The following is a 26,948-nucleotide window of genomic DNA, read 5'->3' as shown; positions in this document are numbered from 1 at the left end:
CTGCTCTTTTTTATAAGGGCTAGGGAATACTCAATCTGGTATCAATATCAAACTCTTAAGTACAAAATTTTTCTCCTTTTATGATTGTCTGCAGCTTTAAATGGCTAAATGTATCTGTGTGTTCCAGATCAGCATGTTTTGGGGCAGTAATATGTCCTAGCAAGAAACTGGGTTATTTTTCAAATAGCCGGCGTTTGCCTATCTTTTAAAACCTGTTACTGAGTGTTTTTCCAAAACCAATGGTCTGTCAAAGACATATGTGTTAAAAACTTTATTTTGTAAAATTATTCAGAGGCAGAGCAGTCTTCAAAGTGTAATGGAAAGTGTGCCCTGTTACATGTAGATAAGTAGCAGGAATTTAAATATATAGGTCCTGTTTAGTTATTACACATATACATTCTAATAATGTGTCATTCTTTCTTTTCCTTCTCAGTCTAAACCACTTATCCCTCTTCAAAAAGAAGCTGACCCTGACACACAAAAAACAGTGCTTACTAATTACATGTTCCCCCAGCAACCAAGGACTGAGGATGGTAAGAATTTCTGAAATGAGCTTGTCAGAATGCTCACTTCGGAAAATAAAATTGGGAAGACAGTCCAGCTCACATGCTTTTCACTAGATAATACTACTTAGATACAAGTTTGAAGTAAACTTGTAGTTGATGAAAGGTTATACACAAAAAATGAGAACAATAACTTAAAAACGTGATTCTGCTTAGTAGTAAATTTCAAGAGAAGATTTGTTTGGGAAGCGTGCCTCTATGGGGAGTGGTATGGAAGCCACTTCTCAGCGTGACAACCTATTTCTTTCCAGCAGAGTTTAATGGTTTGGGTCATCCTTCCTTGGTATCTGCTTCAGACTGAGTGTTTTAAGAAAAAGTTAGATAAAATGTTTTGTCAAATGTTTCATAGTTAAATACAGATCAGTATGCATTTAAAAAAAAATCAGGCTGGGGGGGAACACTGCAATTTGCTTGCATGTAATCCAAACTGTTTTACAAAAGATTAGGCGTAGACTAGCAAGACCTTGCTAGAAAGTTACTTCTGTACACTTGTGAGGTAGTTACAAAGATGAGTACTATTCCGTGAGTGACCCCATCGGGGGTCAGGGAAAGACGATAAAGGTCTCTATTTCTCTTCTCCCCTTCATGCAGATGAAGGGAAGAAGTTTGTCTCCCTTTTTAACAGAAAGGAGACAGACTATTTTTATGATAAAGTACAGTAAGCGTGGAGTTGTGTGTGCCCCTATGGTGGGGGGGAACAATGGGAATCATTTTGAACTGAGAGGCGGCAACGTTTTCTGTTCCATGGCACAAGCCTCTAGTACGCTGAGAGAAGTAATCAGAAAAGTATCTGGAAACACAGTAAATTGTGTGTCACTTTTAGAGCTCTCTAATGTAGATAGTGCACCTGTGTTAGAATGTAAGAATTAGAAAAGCATTGCGAAATTGTCAGTGAAGTAGAAAATAGTTCCTGAAAGGATTGTGTTTCCATTTGAGCCTCCTAAAACCAGTTACAGGGGCGTCCTTCTGTGGACGAGGTAAGGGCTAACTGTTTAACTTAGGTTGACAGAAGACCCCCCTCTGACCCCTTGGTGGTCATCCCAAATGGAAGGCTTTAAGTTCAATAGATACTTTGATATTCTTTGTAAAGTTTTTTGGACGTTTTGGGTTGTTTGTTTTTTTTGTTGGGAACTGCTTCAACAATAGTGACATCCATTCAAATATCAATAGTAAGTTTATTTAATAAATGCAAAATAATGAATATTGCAATGAATATTCCAGCTTTGCTAGCCCTATAATTAAGCATTTTTCCTATTTGAGCTGAAAAATCTCTAGAAATAGTTAATATGAGCAGTCTCTTCGTTGCTAGTGAAGCAATATGGGGTTACTGGGGGTGATGGTGGGAGATTCACTAGACTGTTTGGGTTGTTACCTGACCAAGCAATAGACGTATGTTAGAATAAGAGGTAGAGGGTAGCTAAAGATAAAGATTTCTTTCTTCTTGTAAAATTAAACGGAAAATACTCTGTAAAGCTTCTGTTGTTTGTATAACTTCTGCTAAGGTTTTAGAAGCTTTTCGCTTTGTTTTGTTTTTAAGGGTTAATAATAATGCAGGGTTTTGTCAGTAAATTATTATTATTATTCCTTTGCTTTATTTTCATGAGATCAAATCAACTGAATGCTCTTATACATGCTTTAGTAAGACCCCATCAGAAGGTCAGGCTACATAGATATTTTTGTGTACAAACGCCCATACACATATACCCCGTGTCCATCCATCTATCTGAATATATATATATATGTGTGTGTGTGTGTGTATACATATATTTTACAGCTGAGAGGCTTCTGTGAACACTAGGAGAGTGTTCACACTAGTCTACAGCTGTATGTAAGAAGTTTTTTCTACTTTACAGATGGAGGTTTTACTATTATGAAAATATGGCCAAGTTCTTAGAGCAGTGACAGCACAGTTAGTCTTCAACTTCTGGCACTGCTAGTCTGTTATCTTTTCAAGTACAGATATAAAAGCACATAAATGCTATCCAAGGAAAAGAAAGTTTATTCTTATTTTGTTCAATTTTCATATTCTTACTAGAGTCTGTTTTGTTTTTATTTAGTTATGTTCATATCTGATAATGAAAGCTTCAATCCGTCTTTGTGGGAGGAACAGAGGAAACAGCGTGCTCAGGTGGCTTTTGAATGTGATGAAGACAAAGATGAAAGGGAGGCACCACCTCGGGTTAGTACTGAATGTATTTTGAATCCTTGGTGCTTCCATGCCTCCTCTTCTGCTCATTTTTCCTCACTTCGGCTGTGGATTTCACTCTGCTGAAAAAAATCAAGTCTTCAGTTATTAGTTTAAGAGTATCTAAGGGGGTTAAACCCCTCCCCCCTTTTTTCCCTAGATCATTAAAAATGGAGCACAAGGGAAAAAGCTGGTGTAAGGCAATGCTAGGAGACTACTGTACTGATGGTGCTGGGGGGAGGGGATAGTGGGAAATAATAAATTAATCCTGTTTCTCTAAAGTGTTCCAAAGTTTTCTTTAAATACTTTAAAGTTGTCATAGTTCCTTCTGTTTCCAGTGAATGGAAAATTAACAACAACAGCAACAAAAGTGGTTTATAATCTTGCTGGGTTTTATATTACTTATGTCTGAGTTAATCCAGGTAGACTCAAACAGCAAAACTGAGGTTCTAGATTGCTCTGCCAAGTGTCGTTTCTCTTTTAAAGGTGATTAATTATTGCATTTGATTAAAGTTAGAATGTTATTGCCTTTTTTAATGCAGGAGGGCAATCTGAAGAGATATCCAACTCCATATCCTGATGAACTGAAGAATATGGTCAAAACAGTCCAGACAATTGTACATAGGCTGAAGGATGAAGAATCTACTGAAGATATTGCCAAGGAGTCAAAACGAGAAGGCCAGACAGTTTCTGTAAAAGATGTGGGGGTAAAGGTTAGATGCAACGTTCTCTTCTGACTTTGCAAGAACTTCCAAAGATCTAGAGTATCACTGATTCATTTTAATTTCCTTCTCCTTCCCAGAAGGAGAGAAAGGGCGGGGGGGGGGGGGGGGGAGTCAAAGAATAGAATTTACCTCTTCAACATCTTAAGTATGTAATAAATGGCTGCTTTCTGGCAGTGATTTTCCTCTGACACTAAGAACAAGGAAAGTGATTTGCTTCTTAAGCAAATACAAAATTCAGCTGGCTGCTTCGGTTTCTGAAAGATGGCATCTTTGTCACGTTTTGATCCTCCTTTATCTGCCAAACCTCAAAATGAAAATTAGGATGATTTGTAAGGATCTTGCCACTGCCCTCATGGCTAGAGGGTTTACAGGATGAATTAGAAATGCAACAGTAGTGAGTTGGCACAGGAATTGTTAACAGGTTGATGTTAGCATGATAGCGAGGTGTTGAGCCTGCTGATTGGTGCTGACATGTCTCATTGTAGGTATTCCTCTCCCCTCGAGAGGAAAGCACATTCGTGAGAGGTAGGAAACTGTACCTCAGTAATCTACAAAGATCTTTCTCTACTGGGTGTATTTCATAGTTCATGATTTCAAAGGACAAATCTTCCATTTCAGTTTCCCAAAACATATTATGTTGACTCTACATACCGTATCTTACTGAATATCTTTCAGGATGTTTTTCTGCTAATATTTTTAATCCTGCAGACTTCAGAAATTGCTCCGGTAAAGAACAAAGCAGATGAGAGAAAGCAATATTCAGCAGGAAACTGTGTACAGAAGCCTACTGAACCAGAAGCTGAGCACAGCACTGCAAATTCACAGATGACTGCACTTGTTAAAACCTTAAAGAACACAAAAACAATTGTCAACCATGAAGACACGCTTGAGGTATGGCATTGCGATGGAAATCATAGCAGTCAGAGAATCGTGCTGGTGTTGAACTATAAATTTGTTACTCTGAGAGACAGCAATGAAAGTTTATGTTGACGATAGCAGAAAATTACCATCCATAAGTGCTGTAAGTACAGATGGTTGGCAACGTTTTTTTACTTCAGACTGTTATAAGTAAAGGCTGAAGTATCTAATTAAAAGTTCATAATGAAACGATATATGAATTTAAAGAAAAAAACAAATCCAATAAGAAGTCATGAATTCTTTTTTTTTATTTAGGACATGTTTGAGACTTGTGACAAAATCTGGAACTTGTCAGTTAACTAGTTGTCAGTCATAAGTAAAATCTGTCCCCCCCCCCCCCATAGTTTCACTAGCAGGTCTTTATGTCTGTGTTGTGTAAACAGTGGAAACGTGTATGTGATGCTTTCATTGACAAGTTGTAGTTGCTACTAGCTTTTTCTGCACTAGCATGTTCCTACTTCTAAATACTATATGAAAATTTTAGTTTTGACATTTTTCTTTAATTAAAAACAAAATTTCAGAAGATCATATTTGTTATCTAACCATTGTGGTAGCAAGTCTATGAAGTTGGCTGTATGCCAGTAAGTAAATGAGACAGCAATGGGTAGTCCATTGGGGAGAGATACTGAATTTTTTACTTCCATGGGATAATCTGCTGGTAACTCTGTTACAGTTGAACCTAAATATCTAAACTTTGCATGCGTATAAGTTCTTCAGCACTGATATAAAATCTAGGGGAAAAGGAATTGTGATAGGCAGCAAACAGTTGTCTGTTCTGATTGCAAGGAATAGGTGTTTGGTAAGACGACTTTGCCATCTGTTACATAGGTTTTATAGCATTTCTAAAAGGAAGCATGCTTACTAGAAAGAAATTTTAACTCTAGGAAAGGATTCCCCCCCCCCCCCCCCCCGTTCAAAATCTTACTGAAAATAATGGTTTTATGAAGATAATAGGAATATAGGCCTCATAATAGACCCTAAATTCAGTCATATGTCTGCCCTTGCAGGCAGCTCTGTCAGTTAATCTCTTTCATAAATGCACTGTGCTCCACTTTATGGTTAGAAGCTTGCTGATTTCTAGCATAAACATATTCAGCATCACTTTATTCCTGTGCTGCTGCTGTTATTGAAGTTAAATAATTTCTCATCCTCTTGGAAAAAGGTTAGTAAGGGAAACTTGAAGATAGGAACCTAAGATGTATTTGATCTTTGTTTGCCTAGAGTACGCAAGCCAAGCTTATTCAATTCTTTCTCATAACATACCTCCTCCTCCTTAAGATCATCTTGGTAATGCTGCTGTGTAGCTGTTCAGTTTGAGTTCCTCTTTCTTTTCAGCAAAACCAATATCCAGGTAATCAACATCTAGGGTGTTCGTTGTTCAGTGACCAATAACTTAATGAGAGTCAACACTGTAGGCAGCTGGGAGGAGAGCAGAAGCAAACCTCACTGATGTGTCCGAACAGGAATAAACTGGTAATTTCTTAACACGTTTGAGACCTCAGCTAGTATGTCCAGTTGCAGGCACTGAAATTCAATGAAGATGAGGATCAGTTGGATGGAGTCCAAAGGAAGAGTAATTTAAAAAGAAAAAAAATTGTCAGTCAAAGGTCTAGAGAATTATAAGGAAAACTGAAAACATTGCTTTCCTTTAGTCTAAAAACGTGATGCCTTTGGGGCAGGAGGCAGGGGGAGCAGGTGCACAGTAGCAGTCTTATATCACATGAAAAGCACCTGCAGAGAGAAAAGAAGTAAACTACACCCTGTTTCCATTGTTAACAGGACAGAAAAACATTATGCAATAGCACAGATACTTCCCTGTCTGTTACTGGAAATACGTTCAAAGTCTGTATTTACCACTTTATGCTAATATATAGATCTATTAGTGCATCATTGTATGATGATGTAAAATGATGGGTACTGCCTTCTGACTTGAATTCAGTCAGGGGTTTTCTCCCGGGTGGTGAAACGGAGGCTGCACCTCCCTGCTCCAAGTAGTTCTCGTAGCTGCACTTAACACCAGTTTGACAGTCATTCCTGTGAAGTTTGTCACTGACAGCGTAACTCTGCATATACTGTTTCTTAAAGATAATTCAGTGGCAGATGTTATTAAATTTGGTTGATTTGCACAACAAATAAGTACACTTGCTATAAGAAGTAAGCCTGTGTTATGTTGCTTGTTTGTACTTTCCCCTTTATTTGGTGTGTGACAGTTTAACAGCGCTTGACCTTTAAGCAGTTCTGTAAAACGTACAGCAGCATAAAGCTGTTTTTTCTTTAGCAGGAGTCGGAAGAACTCTCCTCTGATGAAGAGATGAAAATGGCAGAAATGCGGCCACCACTGATAGAAACCTCCATAAACCAACCCAAAGTGGTAGCTCTTAGCAATAACAAAAAAGGTTAGATACCATAAAAAACAATAGAGATGTTGTATGATTCTGATAATTTCCTGTTCTAAAATGGCTGTTTTCCAATTAAATTACTGGACTTGATTTAGTGTTTTTAGACAGATGATCAATGCCCTAATTAAGCAATGGAATCAGAAAAAAGTTCTGTAGTATCTTATGCTTAAGTGTGCAGTAAGGAAAGCTGTTGTTACTGATCCAAATTTTCTTGGAATCTTGCCATCAGTTTAAAAAGCAGAGGGGAAGACGAGAGGCTTGTGTTTTGGGGGATTGTTCGCTTGAACACACTTTTGAAGAAACTTTTAAGAAAAGGATTGCAGAAAGTGTTTTTTGTCTTAACTAAATTCCCTGTTTCTTCCCTCTCCCAGTTTTTGTGGATTATGGCTGCTGCTGGCTGCAATATTACCTGTTTAAACTTTTTCAGAGAAGCTGTTGTCACTTGCTAAGGTCTAAGCATAAACTTCTCTGTGGCAACTTTTTCCAAAATCACTTTAATCTTTTTAGCTTTTTTTCCCTCTTGCGGGAAACTATAGATCATTGTATTTTTTAAGTAAATTTTTTTTTATTGCTGCTCTGAAAAATAATTTCAGTTTGGATAAGCATTTTGTTAAGAGCAAGGAATGGTTTAAGGTATGGAGAAAACAAAATTTAAAAGTAGGAGAGCACACTGTATTTTGTTTCATAGGGTCTAGGTCTTTTCAGGACAAAAGGTGGTTCTGGCCATCACAGTTAAAAGGATAAGACGTAGTGAAGATGAAGGAAGACCACAGGGAGGTAGCAGGAAGGTTCTACTGAGGTTTGCATGCAGGAGAAGAGGCTGATGGTTATTAAACTCGTCTTTGGGCTTTTTGGCTGGCTAGGTCAAAACTTCTTTCTTTTCTCTGGAGCTCCTAACCAGGTTCACAAGATTTTTGCTTTTAGCACCTATAACTGTCTCAATGCGAAACTTTAAAACGCATTGATTTGTACACTTTTTGCCAATGTTAAAATCATGGCTGGCTTGAGATCTTTGAGATAAGTGATTTTCACGTGGATGTAGTATATAAGCATGCATGTGTTATGCAAGAATAAATGTGCAGAGGTATAAATAATTTTGAGAACACTAAGTGATCTGCAAGGCATGACAATGCATTGGATTCCAGTTATGCGGAAGAATGTTTTCTTTTCTGCTTTTCCATTTATAAAAGTATTATAGACCTCATCCAGTGATCTAGTTCCTTCCAGACTATTTGGTCTAGTAAACTGCTATTTAACAATGATACAATGTTCAAAAGCCGGAACTGTGTAGCTTCCAAAATCATGTGAAGCAGAGTGTTTTTTTTTTTAATAGGGGCTAATAGACTTAATTCAGGACTTTTGAATCATAAAAACAAACATGATTTGGTAGATATTATGGGGGAAAGGTTACATAGTGTAGCACTGGCTTATGCCAAGGAAACTTGGAAAAAAGAAACAGGTTAAATTTCGTTAATAGGTGGGGGCTGTTTACAGTGAGTTGAGTATTTCAAAAAACAAACTATTGCCAACGGTCTTTTCAATTTATACAAAGTTTGCAAAGGTGTTAGGTTATATGTGAGTTTCCTGTGATAAGTGTTACTCGAGAATGAGGTATGATTTCTGAACACTAACATGTACACATTAAAAATTTATTTTTTTAAAAAGTACGTGTCTCTTAACTAAAGTAGCAAATTTTTATTTCAGATGACTTAAAAGATGCTGATTCCTTATCAGATGAAGCCACCCACAATAGCAATCAAAATAACAGCAACTGTTCATCTCCTTCTCGAATGTCGGATTCCGTTTCCTTAAATACTGATAGTAGCCAAGATATTTCTCTCTGTTCTCCAGACAAAGAAACACATGCAGCTGCTTTGTCCAAAATCAGGTTTGTAAAATACTGTATGTCACCAAGCAAGTGCAATAGAGAAGTATATTACTTAAAATTTCATATTGCATGTCCATCCCTTTTAATTTTGTCAATTGTTATTTTAAATCATTAAATAAATAGTTTAAATATGTTAATGTTAAATAATGGAATACTTCTCTTTTAATTTTGTTGTCCTAAGTTTTAAAAAGGCAAATCTTAGTGTGCAAAACATGGTTCCCATCTCTTCTAATAATCAAGGAGGATGAAATTATTATAACTGATATTTTGTATGCTTCCAATACACTATTTAAACTTTGTGTTTTTATTTTCTGTGAAGTTGGAGATCGATTTGATTGCTAACACAAGTTTCCAAAAATTTTTTTTATAGTTACAAACCATGGACTTAAAGGTTGCTGCTCTCTGTAGTTTTAGTTAAAATATGCTACTTTGTTAAAATGTGCCAAAAGAAACAAAACAGTTGTCTAAAAATTGTTCTGGAACTTGGAGGAATCTGATAAGAAATCTGAGTGATTGTCACTCAGTGCTTTTTGTGACTTTATCTCTCTTTAATCATCAAAGTAAGAGCTGAATTTAATTAAACTTCTGAAATCACACCGTGATCTCATAATTAATGACCTAAACAAGAATTGCGAAATTGAACCCTCTGCATAATATTTTTGCTGATGGTAAGACAGCAAATCATAAATTGGTTGTATATTGGTCTCTGACCTGTATTATGCACACAGTATGGCTATGTTGCATGATAATGGCTAATTTTTCTAAAACCGTTCTTAATACAGGAATATATTATTTTTCATTTTGAATCTCTTTCAACAGTTACTTTTTTTTTTCCAGACGTGAAGATGAAAATTTGAATAATCTCTTGCAAAATGGAGGTGAATTAAGCATTACAGTAGAAGAAAAAATAAATGTGCAAGACAAGGTTACAAATCTGTCCAAATATGATTTAAGCATTGAAGAAAGATTAGGCCTGATAGGAAAAGATGTTGATCTAAACGCTCCTACTGAGGAGTCTCACAAATTAGATCAAATAAACATGAACATCAATAGGCTGGCTAGTGAAGAGGCAGTGCCAGTTCCCATAGAAAGATTAAAATCACAGGAAATAGCATCATTAAAAGGGTTTTTGAATAACAATATGAAAGAAGAAAACGAGCACTTGGAAAATGGAAATAAATATCCTATAAGTAAAGTAAATGGACATCCTGAGGAAGTAGTACCGTCTCCCATCAGAGATGAAGTGACGCGAAGCACTACAGTTGATGGTGATTCTTCTGCTGAGCTGTCTATTTCAAAGAGCACTGAAGATCTGTCCCCACAGAGAAGTGGTGCTGTGGTAAAATCTCACAGTATCACCAGTATGGATACTGGTGGTCTGAAAATCTATGATATTGTCAATGACAATGGATCTCAGCAGCCAAACACAGTGGTTAAATCAGCCTCTGGTAGTGCAGATGGAAAAAACATAGTCCGAAGTAAATCTGCTACTCTTCTGTATGATCAGCCTTTGCAAGTTTTTCCTGGATCGTCGTCATCATCTGATTTAGTATCTTCTACAAAGCCTGTGTTCAAGTTTGACTTGAATCACAATCCTGAAGGTGCTAACGTGGTGAGAGGAGCAGTGGCAAGTGGTGCACAGATGTTCTGCACTCCCCAGTATAATATTCAGTACAGCAGTAGTGCGACAGCCAAAGATACCCTGTGGCCCCAGAAACAAAGCACCCAAGTAGAGCCAGGCAGCTTACCTCCTTCGCGTCTGCTTAGGTCTGACAGCACAGAAACCCCTAGCTATGTAAAGCATTCTGCCAATATGAACTTCTCCAATCATAACAATGTTCGAGCCAGTACTGCATATAACACTCATCAGCGGATGGCTGGGAGACATATAGATATGTGGGCTATTCCACCAAATGATAGACTGGTCCCAGGAGCAACCAGAAACACTCTTCAAAGGCAGAGTAGTGTAACCTCTACAGCTTCTGTAAATGTTGGTGATACTGGACCCTCAAGGCGGGCCCAGCTTCCTGATGGGGACTACTTAACATACAGAGATTTGCATTCAATGGGAAGAGCTCCACCAGTAATGCCTGGGCATCAGAGACCTCTTTCTGCCAGGACATACAGCGTTGATGGTCCAAATGTACCCCGACCACAGAGTGCTCGACCTTCAGTGAATGAAATACCAGAAAGAACTATGTCAGTTAGTGACTTTAACTACTCACGGACTAGTCCTTCAAAGAGATCAAACCCAAGGGTTAACTCTGAGCATTCTTTATTAGACCCTCCAGGAAAAAGTAAAGTCCCTCATGACTGGAGGGAACAGGTGCTGCGACACATTGAAGCTAAAAAACTAGAAAAGGTAAAAATAATAATTTAAAATTGTTTCCACCTTTCTGTCATCTGGAAAGAAGTTAAATAATACATGTTTGAACCGCTTTTAATTACTAGCAAAAATACACTTGTGATAACTGCCTTAAAAAGGATAAATACAAGTTTGTATTAAATATCTGAGTAGTCGTCAAATGGCAGACTATAAATGAACTTTCTCCCAAAAGAGAAGGAAAGATCCCTGTTGTTTTCGCATCGTATTTGCCAGCATAGTTCAATTACTTTAGAATAAATTAAAGGCCAGCTCCTTCAGGCCAGGCAAATGTTATTGTTCTTGTAACAGCACTGTATTCATGTTATACTAAAATATTCCCTTATGCCTCTTGGTTTTTCTGTTCTGCCTTTTTTCTGTTTCTTCACTTTAAGAACAAGGAAAAGAAAGTAAGTTCTAGTTGGAAGCATAAGTTTGCAGCATCAGTTGCTGAAGAATGCAAAAAATGTAATTAACATATATCGGCCTTCAAGCCACTTGTCTTTTGAAGTTGGATATTTGACAGATTGCTGAATGAATATTTATTACTGCGAGATGAGAACACTTACAAATCATGTTCATTCCAGGAAATCACAGGAGGTTTTGATACAACTATATAAGACAAACAGGATTTTTTATGTACTTTAAACACTATGAAGAATTTGAGCTGATTTGCAGAGCTGAACAATTACATATCTTCAAAGGATTTGAGTAAAGACTGGAAGACTAATCTTCTATGCTGTCCAGCTAAATTAGTTTAAAATGTCATCACTAAATACAGGGCAGTGTTACTAGTCTGATCACCTTCCCTCCTCCCTCCGCCCCCCCGGAGGGGGAGGCAGTAACCCAGCCAAAGTGCCCCCAACATGCTGATTATGCCAGCTAGGTAGATTATTCTGTTTCAGTTTCTTTTGGAAGAAGGTATTTGTTGGCTTGTAATTATGTTAAATACTTCAATAGCCTTGTTACCTGAAGAAATTTATTTAGAGATGATTAAAAAATGACTTTCAACCATATTTTTTCCTTTGGAAACCCAAGTATTTGGAGGGATGAGTTTGTTTTAAATTGTGTAACTTCTGGTGATAGGAAGTTTTTTTTTTTTCCTTTAATAAGTAAAGCCTGCACAACAGCAGTACCTGTTCTTGTGATCAAGCTTCAGTCGCATCTGACAAAATATAGTAAGGCTTTCACAGTGTTGTGCTGTGGCGTGGTGGACCCTTACGTGTCCCGCCAGACTGGTGACAAACCTCAGCATGTTCAGTCCTAGAAAAAAGTGTATTTCTCTGATCTTCCGTTCTCCTGTATGTATATATCAATTTTTACATGAAACAAAAAAGGCAAAAATCACAGCAATCCTTGAATGCACAAAGGAGACAAAAAAAAAAAAAAAAAAAACTTCAGTGCACTGCTAATGTCCTTCATTTATAGTTTATTCTCATGTTATCTGCATTTGACATGTTAAGAATGATGTTAAATAAGTTAGTGAAACCTGTAAGGTACTGTAGATCCCATAGCAGTGTAGTCACCTTGAACGAAATGAAACTTGATTCCCTTCATCTTGATCCCCTTAATATCTGTCCAAACTTAATTTCACGTTTTTATGTAAACCTTAATTTTTGTTTCCTTCTAGTTTGGAATGGTATAGCTGCTATGGGGTTCTTAGCTGTGAGCTTAGAAATCTTTATCTGTCTGTCTGTATCTGTCCAGCTTTCTGTCTCCTTTTCAGTCGCTTAGGAGGTGTTTCTTTTGTTCTGGCCTTGAGGTATTTAGATTTAGAGTAGCTTTTACTTAGTAATCTGAGATTTACTTATGGCATAAAGTGAAAATGTGTGTGTGTCTGTATATTCTCTGGGATACGACTGACTTAAAAATCTGTGAAATGTGAGGAAATGCAGATGCGATCCTATATGGCTGCTGGCAAATATGATAATGTAGAAATTCTAGTAATTGACTGAGTATTTATTTCTTCTCTTAAAATAATGGTTTTAGATTTTTCTACTTGTAATTGAAAAACAGCTTTTTGTGTGTGGGCTTACTCTATAAACCAGACTTCAAATGTGCTTGCAGTCTGAAAGAAATTTCAGAATTTACTTAAAAACTCTCATTTAAGGAACAAGGATTTATTGGAAATTGTGTTGAGAGAGAACTTCCACAGATATAAAATGCCATTTCTTTTTTTAACTCTTAAGTCGTAGCATTGGCAAAAGCAGGCATAGAAAATTAGGCTTTGTGATACATACTTAGTTCATATCTTGTGTGTGGTCATACACAACAGTATAGGTTAATAGTATTTACTTTTGCTGTGACTCTTGAGCGTCTGTTACTGAATTAATCACATATATTTATTATTTCTACCCTGTTTAGAAAATAGTATATTCTTTCTTTGTTTTTTTAAAATGATGTTCCTGAAGCTCTAGTTCTTTTTTGTAAAATCTAATAACTGGGGGGGAACCCATTTAAATAAGCGAAGTCAGCTTGTCAGCCAAAACTGGAGAAGCTAGTTCATGTTTTATTTATTAGACCTTTTCACCTGATGCAGGTGAAAAAAACATTTCAAGAATTTCATTTGCACAAAGAGAGATATAGGAAAAATTTATGTCCAGCAGGAACGATTAACAGTAGATTCCAGCCAAGTAACTGGTATTTGTAATCCATTTGACAAGATGCAAAGGGGCTTACTCCAGTGAACCAAAACTATCTGTTTGGTGGAGGGAAAATGAAAATGGTATATGAGACCATTTGTAAATAGAAATTTTGCAAAACAGTTTGCTTCTGTTGCAAAGCATATTTTATTGTGGGATAGAGAGAAGGGTTTCTTTAAATGCCAAGCTGCTCTCTAGTGGTTATGTATGTAAGTTGTTGGAAAGTATGCAGTCAATTCCCCCCGACTCCAGCCTCTTAAATTTAAGTGTTTAGATGAGCTTTAAAGAACGATAATATTTTTCATCAGTTTTTCTTTCAAAGTATGTGAATTTCCAAATTTACTATGCAATATGTCACAGTAGTGTTCTATCGTAGTCTTATTAAAAGCTTTCATTTCAGGAATTTAACTGAAATACTGTCTACTTAAAGCATTAGAATTGCACACATTTTGCTGTGTGGTAGAAGAATTTTTTGTCTATAACCTGCAATAATAAATATCTGCAACAGAGTTATCTGCAAATATCTATTACATTTACATATGTTAAGTAAGCAGAAATAGTTGTTGGGCCTTACTGGCCTTTGCTTACATATGAACATTTTCTTTTTTGTTGTGATCTCTTGGGAGTTCATCAGGTGCGTGTTTGCTTTCAATTCTAATTTCATCTGGAATTAAGCGCTCTACTTTTTATCTACCCATGTCCCTAGAGGATTCCTGAAAGGAACTCTTTTCGAAACCATCTACTACGTCATTTGTAAATGATCTCCTTCATATTTGGCTTTGACATTGGATAATGCCTTCTGAATTAAAAAAAAAAACACAAACATGCTTAATAAAAATTGATACTGATGAATTAATCAAATAAGATCAACAGCTGATTTCCTGTCCCGAAATCTCCCCTTCTATTTAAGAAAGAACTAGCAGAGATGAGGTCATAAAGTTGGTTCCTACTTTCCTATTTAGACACCAAAATAGATGTTGTTAAAATAATAATTTTTTTTCTCTACATGTCTCATGGAAAATATTTTACTTGGTATGGCCTCAGATTTTTTCCAAGTTTGTTTAAATATATTAAGAAAAGTAACTTCAGTGGGTTTGTGCACACATTTAAAAAGTGTTTAAATGTTCATAGGATCATAGCCTGAAGAATATTTTGACAAGAATAAATTAGGGGAATGGTACCTATTCAGTAGCTGTTAATTTTAAATTTTGGCTTCAATTTTCTTTTGTTTCTCCATTTTTGAGTAGACTACTGAAGCATCATTGCATTGTAATGATTTTTTATGAAGTCCAGAAATCGATGCGTCACACTTTCAAACCAATGAGATTCTTGTGCATCTTGAATGCAAACAACAAAGTCCTGACCCTGCAAACATTTTATGAGAATAGAATTTAAAATGCATGTAATTTTTCATATGTAGTTCTTCAAGAGGAATGCTGTTCCTTAATAAAGGTAACAAATTTTTGTGGGATCAGAAATTTTAATTAGTGCCCGCCCATGTTCAAGTTCCTTTTCTTTGGGATAAATTGGTATTTTATTAGAATTTTATAAGATTTCAAACAAAACTTTTTTTTACTTTAATGCTTTAAGTATTTCTAAGTAAAAGAATATATTTTAAGCATTTCAAGAATTTCAAAATACTTTGAGCAAACTTTTTCTATCCAAAATTTAACTAAGGAATTTTAGATAGAGGTGGGAATCACAAGTCTCTTCCCCCCTCCCTTACCCCCAAAAAACACTTAGAAGGTGTTCATAAAAATAAGAAGCATGTGCTAAAACATAAATTGTCATGAACTACAGCTACATTAAACTAGTGTCAGCAGCACTTGGAGCTCACTGAAGATTCAGGATAAATTTCTGTTGTAGATATATGGTAGATCTAGGAACTGTAGCGATGGTATGTATTGTGCAAATGCCCAACTGGCCATGAAGAATTTGCAACAAAGGTGTCAGATGCAGAACCGTGGAGTATATAGAAAAATCAGAGAGGAAAAGGTAAAAAGTGAAGTTGAAGTAGTTGCTGTAATAAGTCTCAACCCAGTAACAATCTCAATGCAGCGACATTGTAACTTCAGAGGTGAGATTTATTTTTGTTTAACAGAGTAACTGCAAAATGCAGAGACTCCAACCAATCTTACTTAGTTACTGCAGTATTATCCAGCAGGAATTCTCCTAGGTGAATTCTGCTGCTTATTGTCTTGCCCCTAAGTAGATGCTTTTGGTAAGCTCAGTTACAGAAGACACCCTTCTTTGAACTCTGAAATTGTTAATTCTCTCATAAACCGAAAAATACAGAATATGTTCTAACTCTTAGAATTGAAAAAGAATGTAAATGAGCCTCAAAACTCTGTTACTAGCAGCCTGTGTCTAAACTTACTCCATTAGAGGCTGGTTTTGACTATGAGTCCTGATCTATATGCCGAACACTTTGCTCCTTTGTACATAGCCATTTTTCATGATCTATTATAGGTTTTAAGACATATTCTTCACCACTAATGAGTAACTGATTTCTTGTAAGCATACAGTTTTTGACAAAAAGATGTAGTGGAACATGGCATGTATATTGGTTAGTGTGCGTTGGTTTAGAAGTGAGTTTTCAAGCTTCAATATCTGAATTTGTAGAGTTATCATTTTGCAGGCTATTATGCTCTAAGGCACTATAGCAAAGCAGGTAGATAATGCAGCTGGTGTTTAGAATTAACATAGCATTTAATTTGAAGTTTAGAAGACTAACTTACTGCATCATTTGTAATAAATTGAAGTAAAAATCTATTTTTTGGTGGCATCTGCATATTCATATTTCTGGAAGTGTCTTCTCTGATGCAACAGTCTTCAGAAAGCTCCTTAAAAATGTCCAGCCTTCACTGCACCCATGATGAGATGCAAAGTTAGTGGATATCATTCTGTGTCCACATACCTCAGTTTCTCCCTTCCCAGATAAAAACAGGTAGAGGAAGAATACCTCTGCATTCATCACTGGGATTATTGTCTTGTGTTGAAGTTGTAAGAAAGCTTTAATTTATATAATTTATATCAGTATTTGTTTTGTGCAGTTCATACTTGCGGCATACTTCTGATGTAGAAATGCCCATTCTGAGGCACCGTGCCCAGTACAGAGAAGGAGAAAAATGGTTTTCAGTACTTTTTACGTCTTTCCTACTTCATTTGCACATGCCACAGTTTGTACTTGAGAAAAGTAGTCTCTACCAAGAAAAGAGATTTTATAAACCCTTGAATAAAACTGTTCTCAGGCTATCACAGAAGGAGAGAGTCAGTGAAATAACCTTGAAGCGCGCTAAACTGTGGTAAGTGAAACCTTAATGCCTGATGGACCAGTTCATGCACCTACAGAGTCTAGCATTGTTGTGTGTCCTATTTCAGACCAACTTCAATGCAAAAAATAGTGTTTCTGTTTGTGAGTCTTTTGGTGGTCAGACTTCCCTTGGTGCTAAGGATTTAAATTGTCACTATTCATTGAACATGTCTGGCATGGTTTTCTCATTGCCTCTGACAGTGAATTCTCGTTAGCTGTGGACTTCCCTTTGGGTTGTCTCTAGAGAAGAGTGGATCTAATGGATTTGTAGGGGGTCTTTTTTTGTAAAATGGGCTTCTGGAAAGACTTTCAGAAAATAACTGTTAGTCTGACAATGCATTCCTTGTATTTTTGTCTGTCTTGTTGCCATTAACAGAAAATTCAGAGAGATATAGGAGCCTAAGCCTACTGTAAGAAGACTTCAGGGAGTTGCTTGCACAAATGGAGAAGTAGGCCACTGGGCTAGTTATAGAATATAGAATATTTTGGGAAGAGAAATGGGAAGATACCTTGAGGCACTAAGGAGAAGTGGCTTTATCAGTTTCACCTGTGTGTTTTGAACTGACACCCAGAGGAGCAGTAAGCATGGATTGAATGCTCAGTAAAGAGACTTGAATGCTAAGTAGAGTTTTTGCTTCCCTACCCCACTCCCAAGAGGGCAAAAGCTTCTAGAGACTCATCTGGAGGCTTGAAAAATTCATGGATTAGAGGTGTATAGAAGGGAAAAATGAAGCCTCTCGCTCGATGTTTAGCGAGCGCTATCGAAAGTAAAGCCAAGTAGTGTCAGTAAATACTGTTCTTTGAGAGTTGGTACCAGGGCATCTGAGAAGTATGACTATGCAGAGGCATATGACTTTGATTATTAAACTAGTTGTTATAGTTTCGCAGGATAAAGCTAGTGTGAAAGAGGAAAAGTCTGCCTGATGACTAGTGAGTATTCTGAAAATGAGAATTGTATATGTGGTCAACAGCCAAACCCTAAAATGCATTTATTCATGTAAGAGTTGTTGCAGTATCTTAGTCAAATGATGCGTGTTTTAATTTTTTCCAGCATTTTTTGTACTTGGAAAAAATTAGAAACTTCATAAAAACAGGAAGCTTTGGATTTACTGGGGTTTTATGTTATGTATCTTTTAATATTAATATACACCTGTCACCATGGGTCTTGTCACCGTTCTAAGATGGGTCTGCTTCATTTGTCAGGTGGGACATAAGGGATTTTCCTTTACTTCTGCACTGTCTTTTTTGTTGTTGTTTTGTCCTTAAAACTACACAAGTCCATGGTGGCAAAATAGTATTGTGTCTACTGCTATTCTTTCTAATACTGTCACCAATATTGCAGATGTCAGTTTTGCAAGGTAATGTAGCTCAAAATCAAACCACTATCGCCTCTGTTCTTGAACTTAGGTTATCTTTTTGGTTGCCTGCAGTCGCACAGGAATGGTCTCCAGGGTTTCTTAAAGTCCTTTTTCTGTTTAAATGAGGCTTGTTCACTTTCTTCAATGGGGTGTTACTGAAGTGCCTGGTAGACATTGACAGCATTGTATCAATAACAAGAAAACACAGCTAAGCCTTCCAATTCCTATCTCTAGGTAAATTTTTATTTGTATTGTACAAGTAGTGGAAAAAATGAGACAAAACAGTAACAGAAACTCAAACAGTTTTCCACAAATGTGTATCTTGACTGTCAGCTTCTGCTTCTACCAAAATCTCTGGTATGTTGGAAATTCAGTGAAAACCTAGAAATTTAGATAAGCTGTACACCTGTGTTTTTTTCCAGACACACATACATGTGAATGGCTTTATTTACATGTAACTCTGCATGTAAACTGTTGGTCACATGCTGATTTACAGTAAATAAAGGTAAATGGGGATCACAGAGTTGCTTTTTTATATCACGGGCACTGTTCTTTGTTTGCATGGTATTTATCTTGCATGACAATGGAATATGTCTGTATTAGTCTATGTATAACATGTCTTGTGGTTTATGCATGCTGCACTAATCTCTGTTAAATCTGTCCCCTCTTTATTCAGAGCATGCTGTCTAGGTCCTTTAATTCCAATTACGCTGCAGTTAGCAGCTTTCACTATGGCAGCTCTAGGGATCTGCATGGCAGCCAGGGTAGTGTTGCCTTGAGTGTTGCAGACGGAAGAGGTTCTGGTGTGCACGTTGTTCGAGTGAGTACCTACAGGAGGCCACTGCAATACATAGAGGGGGAACGAATAAACTGTGAGAGATGGTCTTTAAATTGGTCAAGCATTATCTTTTTATGGGTAGACAGTCTTTTTTAATAAAAGAGCATAATTGTGCTGGACTCTTTTTTTTTTTTTTTAAATAGGCATCAAATCAAATACTTTGAACTGCCTTCACTTCATGTGCCTTACCCTTAGTACAAGGCTTTTCAACTTAATGCTGTGAAATAGTTTTCTAATTGGCTCTTGTGTATGACTGAACATATATAAAAATGCCTGTTTTTTCTTCTACATATTGTGAGCAAGAGATTATCATTCTGAATTTAACCTAGATTGATAGTTTTGAACAAAAATTTTATTATGCTTTTTTCCACCAAACAAGTTCTGATGATGTAACCTGTATTGTAAGATACTTTAGGCATTCAAGAAAATGAATATTTTGATTTGTATGTTGTTTCCTAATATTTTCTTCATCTTAAGCATCCTGAGTGATGTTATGGTATCCATGGTGAGCAGCGTAAAGTCAATGGAAGACTTCTGTTAACCCTGTGGATCCTTGAATGGGCAATCTTTAACATTTGTTGGCTTTTCTTAACAATGAATTGGTGATCAAAGACCCCTCTGCAGTTGCAAATTTTTGTAAATGTCCAGCAGCGTTTCATGGGTGTGAGGTCTTGGCTGGCAAGGTTTACATTTTCTGCATAAACACTATGCTAGTTATTGATATGAGAGAGAGAACAATAAAGTCCTTAAAATGTTTTATTATTAGCTTTTTTTAGAAAACTTTTTAGTTGTTTGACAGTATGAAGACAAGTCATCTTTACTTCTTCACTCTGTTTAAAGCATCCCCAGGCTTCTACACCAGGAGAACAGTGCCAAGATGAGGTATTCATTTCGGGACAGCAGAATTACTCATCTGCCACGCTTAGTCTCAAAGATGTTCCTCCAGACAGCATGAAGAAAGTAGCTGTGCAGGTAATTAGCTACATGACACAATAAATAAGACACATTATTGCTGGAAATCTTTGCTGGAAAGACAGCAGTTGGAACTGGTGCTTATTTAAAATATAAAACAGGATTTGACTTTCACCCGCAGTATTTAAGGTAGCATAAATGAAATGGCGTTCTCTTTTTGGGAAACAAAGTTGTTAGCTATATGGAGGGCAGTTTTCATTTTTCCTCAGTGAGGACTTTGAAAGAAGAAATTTAGAGCATAAGACATTACTCTAAGTGGAAATCAGAATATGGCAAATGGTTTTAGGAAAACAAAAGTGATTAAACCTTTTAAAAAAAAAAAACTTCACATTTGTGATGAAATTAATGTGATAAGCTAGATTTGGTTGGATGGCATTCTGTATGCATCTCTAAGGATCCTCTCTATACAGTCGGAACTTATTACAGTGAAACTAAATAGGTATTTTATTATGGTGCGGCAATAACCTGTAGTAATTTCAGTTGCATTTCTGCAAACATTGGATATTGGGAAATTGCATAGTTGTTGATATATGTGGCCTGTGTAAACTTTCTGTCTTTGACAATGTGACAAAAAATAGTTACTTTCCCATCGTGTTTTAGATTCTTCAGAAAAAGCAGTGGAAAATCTTGTAATTTTAATACATCTGATTTCTAAATAAGTTTAGAAAAATATTTCCAGCCTCATTACTGTTTTTTCAGAATCACTTTGATATAGATACTCTTGTTAACAGAGTAGGTTCTGATATATGTCCACTCACATAGGATGGTTAAAGGTTGAAACTTGCATGCATACTTCAATCGTATTGAGAATTAGAGTATTTTAGTATCTTTTTATCCTATAACTAGTGGGATAATGGCGGTAGGCAGAAAAATGTGTAACTCAAAATTTTAGCATTTTTAGAACGTGGGAATTCTGCAGACAGATGATCAACTGTTTGAACTCGGTAAGGGTGTGAGGCCTTCAGGTGAGGAGGGAGGGAAAAAGCTGCCCATCTCCACACAGCTCCAATACCAAAGAGTAAATTTGAGGCTTCAGTAAGAAATGTTATTGCCTGCAGCATCGTTCTTAGCAAAATGATTTGAATGCACTGTATGTCTTCACAGTTGGGAATTTTATTGCTATTTGCTGTCAGCCTATCAAATCTAAGTGGCATGTTCTAACAAAAGAATAAAATTTGTTGGAAATGTTCTTATTACAATTTTGACATTAAAATCTTGAACTTCTATATGAATTTCCTCAGAATGTTTTCTTGTGAAGTGGTCACCCAGAGATGCTCAGCGGGCATATAATTTCTGTTTATTAGCTTTGTGGGATTTTAAGGTTATGTATGATCTACTAAATTGTTACAAAAACATCTGAATTTCATGTGTTACAAGTGAAAGCTACAATTATATAAACTAAACAGCAATACTGTCAGTTGTACTCCCAGAAAATAATGGTTGAGATAACTCAGTTAAGCCTGTGCTAAAAGCAAAGAAGAGTTTGTCTGATCTGTTCTAGCAGATTAGTGCTTAGAGTACTTGTTTTTCAGATTTGTTCTCAGGAAGTCAGAGCTGATGTCTATATAATGAAAGTTGAGTGCAACTGTACATGATCAAGCTTGGTAATTTTAGTAATGCTCCTGAAATTAAAAGCAATCAAAAGCATGAGAAATATTTAAATAAGGAAGAATTCAGGCTTGCTGCTCATAAAATACATGATGTAAAGAGTATTCATGTTTTATTCAGATACCTTTGACAAATGGACAGATGTGCCAGCCACAAAGACCACAGGCAAACTACAGCCAAGTCCATCATCTCCCTCCTCAGTCATCAGTAGCAAGACATCCATCTAGAGAACAACTAATCGATTATCTGATGCTGAAAGTTGCCCACCAACCTCCCTATGCACAGTCCCAATGTTCTCCCAGGCAAAGCCATGAAATGGTAAAGCAAGAGGTAAGGATAAAACGTAACTTGACTGTATGACTTCTGTCTCTTAGCAGTAGCGAATGATTACATTGTTTTTTTTTTTTCATTATTGATGCTCTGTAGATGGTGACTGAAGATGTTAAGGAATTTAACTCCAGCAGAAGACAACGCTAGCTCAGTGCAGTTCTGTTGTTGAAATCGCATTCCTTCTGGTTTTGAGCTCTTTTCCTTTTCATGTGCACATTGTTAAAGAGATTTAAATGTGGTAGACTTTTTAAGAACGTACCAGAAATCTATGCTTCCATGTCTTCATTGAGATAGAAGTTGTTTCTCCACTACATTTATTGATCACCAACTTATTTATGTAACAACTGAAAAAACTGCAAGGTAGCAATTCAGTTCAGAGTACTTGGCATCTATTCAGTGCTATCCAGAATGGTTCAATAACATGGAAACATAGTAGTGTACCACTACTAAACAAGGCTAGGATTAAAAAAGTCTGAGTGTCTGAAAATTTTCAGTTTTGTCTGTGGTGGACAGATGAGGATAATAAGAAATTCACCTGCTTCTTAATGGTCTCTTCATTGTGAGCATCATTCTTTTTGTTCTTGGAGACAGGCTGTTTCCTCTGTAATTGTTTTGTTTGATAGAAAATTTTGAGCTCTTTGTTTCATTCTCTACTAGAATGAGAATCTCCAAGTTTTGTGCAAAATAAGTAAGTTTACTAGTCCACTCCTCTGGCAAGAGAAAAGTGGGACAATGCTAGCTATGTGGAACTTAAAGTGAAACAGGAGCCAGATTTGATAAAGTTCAACTGGAAGAAATAAGGAAAGAGAGGAAACAATTTTTGGACTAATTTCTCTTTTTAAAAGCTTTTGTTCATCTGAATTACTTAGTAATAGTTTCATCAGCTTTGGATATAAGTTTTTAGCTTGTTCTTCTAACTTTGGTTGTAACATTCAGATTCGAGTGAGAATTGACAAGGATCCCGAGCTTGGATTTAGTATATCGGGAGGAGTTGGCGGTAGAGGGAATCCGTTCAGACCTGAAGATGATGTGAGTATTTTATACTAATGCATCTTTTTAAAATCGTTCTGATCAGCAAATGTTTTCAGTGTTTACAAAACAAAAACCAAACTCCAGGATCTGGTAGGAAAGAAGTGAAGATGTATGACTGTGGCAAATCAAGAGGGTAGGTGAGCGCTCAGACCATGTGACGATCCAGACGATGACTCTAGCTGAGTGTTTTTTATTTATAGCCTTTCAGACATCAAGTAACAGATTTCAGATAAGTGAATTATGGGGCTTACAATTAGGAAGCCTCCAAAAAGAGAATTATAATTTAGCCTACAACCTTATTTCCAGTGACTGATAATTCATCTTGATGTATACGTCTGCCAAAAAACAAAGGCTTGAGTTAAACATCAGGCAGATCAAACTTTGCCCTTCAGTACTACTTTAAAAGCAGTTCTCCTGGATTTTAGGTCAGAAAAGGGATAGCAGTCACAAAAGCCAGTAGATCTGTAAAATACTATTACGTGCTCTTCTACTTGAAATGGAAAATTGAAATAACGTTTTGAATTACATCGTTTTCATGCTGCCATACTAGTCTTGAAGTAAACTGTCAAAAATGTTTTCCACCTCTATTTTTCAAGGGTATATTTGTAACCAGAGTGCAACCAGAAGGACCAGCATCTAAGCTGTTGCAACCTGGAGATAAAATAATTCAGGTACTGTTGTCATCTAATTAAATAGCCTGTGTTTTTTCCAAGAGCAGAATGCTTAAGTTTTCTGTAAGATTGCCAGTATCTTTTCCAGAAGCATTTTTGTATGCTGGCATGATGCTTTGAGTTTCCTTCCCACTAACATTAGGATAGGTGATCAAGACTGAAGTATTAATCAGTTGGATCATCTTTCAAATTCTGACCAATTTTTACGCTTGTAAAGACAAAAAATAGTCCTAAAGCTGCTGTTCAGGATGGAGTGTGAGCATGTTCATGAGGATTTTACAGTCACTCAGTTACTTAACTTGTCATTCCTGTGCAGTATTCTGAATAATGCGTTGTCTGAGCACCATACATTGCCCCTTACAACCGCTGTTCCCAGCTGCACCTCGTTGTTGCACCCCCTCCATCCTGCAGTTCCTGCCCATCTTTGCTGCCTCTCCCCAAGCTGACGGGCTGTATGTACATGGGCAAGCACTGGCAGAAGCTACCTGTTTGCTGAGCCATAGGCTGGGGGTCACAGCACGAACCTCCCAGCTGCCCCATCTGCTGCCAGGTGAGCCAGATACCCCAGCTTTCCTAGGGCAAGCGAGCAAATAGATTTGTTTCAGGAGCTGAGGCTTCTGGGCTCTGCAGTTCTCTAGGGAGTCTGTACCTTTCAGGCCTTTTCTGTGTCAGATTTGTTTGAAATTGTCTAATGAGTTCAGCAGTTATTTGGGGAGGGGTCAAGGAAATGGACAGTGTGATTCTGTAAGCCTTTGTTGTCTTGTGGAAACAGTTTAACAGGACATTCAAACAATGCTGCAGCCACCCTTCAAGTTGGAGAGCTAGTCTCATGATAAAATGATTTACCACCTTCCTAGTGAGAGAATGTTTATACAGTTAGACTTGCTGCCTTTCAGTTTTTCCTCCAAAAAAAAAAAAAACAACCTCAAATTGCAAGCTAGCATATAAACAGTTTCTAAAACAAAAGCAGATTGAAAACACAGTATTATCCCTCCAGCATAAGAAAAAGCCAGCTAGCATACAAGAAAACTAAGCTAAGATCAAATTGTTCCAACTGAAATATGGTATTTTTCATGATAGCTTAAATAATTCTGTACATGTTTGTTCTTTCTCATCAGTGGAATGAGAAAGCTAGTTTCACGTCCTAGTTCTCCTATTGGTGTAGACATCTGGTCGGGGGGAAACTTCTAGCCCTCCATACAGTAACAGGAATTAGACAGAAGTTATTTGCATGTATCTTTGGGGCAAAATTCTTCCAAGGCGAACACAGTGGTTTCATTTCTTGTAGCCTGCAGCATGTTCTACTCATCAATAATATAACATGCAAATCTGCAGTATTTTATTGCCTACATTCATTAAAACATTGGTTATTTTAATCGTAGTTTAAGCCTAAATAAGCTACCATGAAATATGAAACTGCCATTTTCAATTCTTTTTAGGCTAATGGATACAGCTTCATCAATATTGACCATGGACAAGCAGTATCCTTGCTAAAGACTTTTCAGAATGCAGTGGAACTCATCATTGTGCGAGAGGTTTCTTCATAAATACTGTGGATAGGGGGGGAAAAGCTAACAAGATTCATCGAAGGACTTATGGGGAACTGAGTATTTTGACTATTTTTATATATGAAAGGAACTTGAATTATGATCAAAATTTGTACAGGAAATGAAATATTGAACTTGTGGTTGAAGGGGGAAAAACCACTGTATAGAACGTACAGGAAATCATTTTGGAAATGCATATGGTGAATAAACTTGTTTTTAAGCATTATAGCAATCTAAGGATCACTCCTCCAAGAACAAACCTGTGTTGTTTTTTTGTACAAATGGTAGGTTTATTTTTGGATAATTCATACACATTACTAAACTTTGTGCAAGGCTTTGAGAAGCCTAGGTTGTAGCCAGTGGACAGATGGCAGGGCTGTCTGTCCTGTAGCTGTTTATTGCCTTTATTTTTATTCACCGGATATTAATGTGTTAGGCAAAACCACTTCTGTAGATGTGGACAGGAGATATGAAGCATTGGCTTTGCTATGTGCACATTGTGTAGATGAATGGGTAGATGGAAGGTAGTGCTGGTTGGACAGAATAAAGGCCGGGTGAAACAACTTTTTGCTATCTAAATGTGGAATCAAGGGAGAGGAAAAATTGTTTAGTTTTGGAGTGTACATCTACCGATAGAAAATGCAATAAAAGCTTATGGTGTTTTTTTAGGAAGACTATAACTGCAAGTTTGTGATCTTCTACAGGATTTGTTCTTAATGTAGTCACTGAATATTCATTTGCCACATGCGATTCAAGTTTAGTTGGGTTTTTTTGCATACATAATTTTTACAGCTGTACTGTGGAAATGTACCCAGAGATTTTTCTCTGCCATGAAAATCCCCAATTTTGTGCAAATGGTGATGCTTTTATCGTTATAAAAAGTACTCCATTTTCATCTTAGAGATTTTAAAAATGAAACTGAAATGGCCAGTTTTTAAGATTGTTGCCTGTAATACACATCTAAATACATGCAAAGTGAATCATGCAGGAAGGGTTATGAATGTCATCTTGATTTTGTTTGGCCTTTGCATTACCTTGTTAATCAAAAAGGAAACCATACGCATGGAGCTAGGTAACCAAAGCACGTTTGTGAAACTTAAGATAGTGATGGAGAATTGCTGTGGGGAGCTGAAGAGCAAAGGGAGGGTGTACTTGCAACCCACCAGTTCATAATGATGTTTCGTAAAGGGCTGTTCCTACAGGTAACTTTAAATGTGAACTAGACGCTTCAGAGTCATTAAAGGGTTTCTAACTATATTAATAGAATAGTGAATTACCACAGGCTGCCTTTGTTCCTTATTACTGTATAAAATATTCAATTATGCTTTTATTAATTTTGTTTACCAGAAACATTAACTTTATTTTTCTCTTTCTCCTTTGTAATTGAATAGCGACTGCATAATCTGCAGTGATAATTAATACACGGTTGTTATGGACCAGGGAAAAGTGCCATAGAAGACCAGTAACTGTTTTTAATCAAGGCTAATGATTAGCCTGTCATTGGAGCAATATTTAGTTATTGCAGTTTATTTTTAATTACATATAAGTTGGTAGTTTGAAACTGGTATAAGTTGCTTTTTTTCCAACCCGTATATAC

General features: G+C 36.7%; 1 protein-coding gene across 11 annotated transcripts in view; it reads left to right on the top strand.

Annotated features, from left to right (window-relative positions):
• The window catches only part of LOC104146915 (erbin), a 114,919-nt gene extending 89,342 nt beyond the window's left edge, over positions 1-25,577 (top strand). For 3 of the 11 annotated variants that reach the window (XM_068927486.1, XM_068927485.1, XM_068927484.1), the window contains 13 exons: positions 434-533; positions 2,621-2,742; positions 3,291-3,455; positions 4,182-4,364; positions 6,673-6,787; positions 8,495-8,678; positions 9,516-11,040; positions 19,030-19,173; positions 20,032-20,163; positions 21,892-22,101; positions 23,038-23,130; positions 23,730-23,804; positions 25,244-25,577. In XM_068927486.1, coding sequence (XP_068783587.1) covers positions 434-533; positions 2,621-2,742; positions 3,291-3,455; positions 4,182-4,364; positions 6,673-6,787; positions 8,495-8,678; positions 9,516-11,040; positions 19,030-19,173; positions 20,032-20,163; positions 21,892-22,101; positions 23,038-23,130; positions 23,730-23,804; positions 25,244-25,351 — 3,156 coding nt within the window. In that variant the 3' untranslated portion in view covers positions 25,352-25,577. Of the gene's footprint in view, positions 1-433; positions 534-2,620; positions 2,743-3,290; positions 3,462-4,181; positions 4,365-6,669; positions 6,788-8,494; positions 8,679-9,515; positions 11,041-19,029; positions 19,174-20,031; positions 20,164-21,891; positions 22,102-23,037; positions 23,131-23,729; positions 23,805-25,243 lie in introns of all 11 variants that reach the window. The other 8 variants (XM_068927480.1, XM_068927479.1, XM_068927478.1 and 5 more) reach the window with 5 other exon arrangements.
• The last annotated feature ends 1,371 nt before the right edge of the window (positions 25,578-26,948 follow it).

Source organism: Struthio camelus, chromosome Z, assembly GCF_040807025.1.
Source record: "Struthio camelus isolate bStrCam1 chromosome Z, bStrCam1.hap1, whole genome shotgun sequence".
NCBI lineage: Eukaryota > Metazoa > Chordata > Aves > Struthioniformes > Struthionidae > Struthio > Struthio camelus.
Note: the sequence above shows the minus strand (reverse complement) of the source record. Positions and strands in the feature narration are given on the sequence as shown.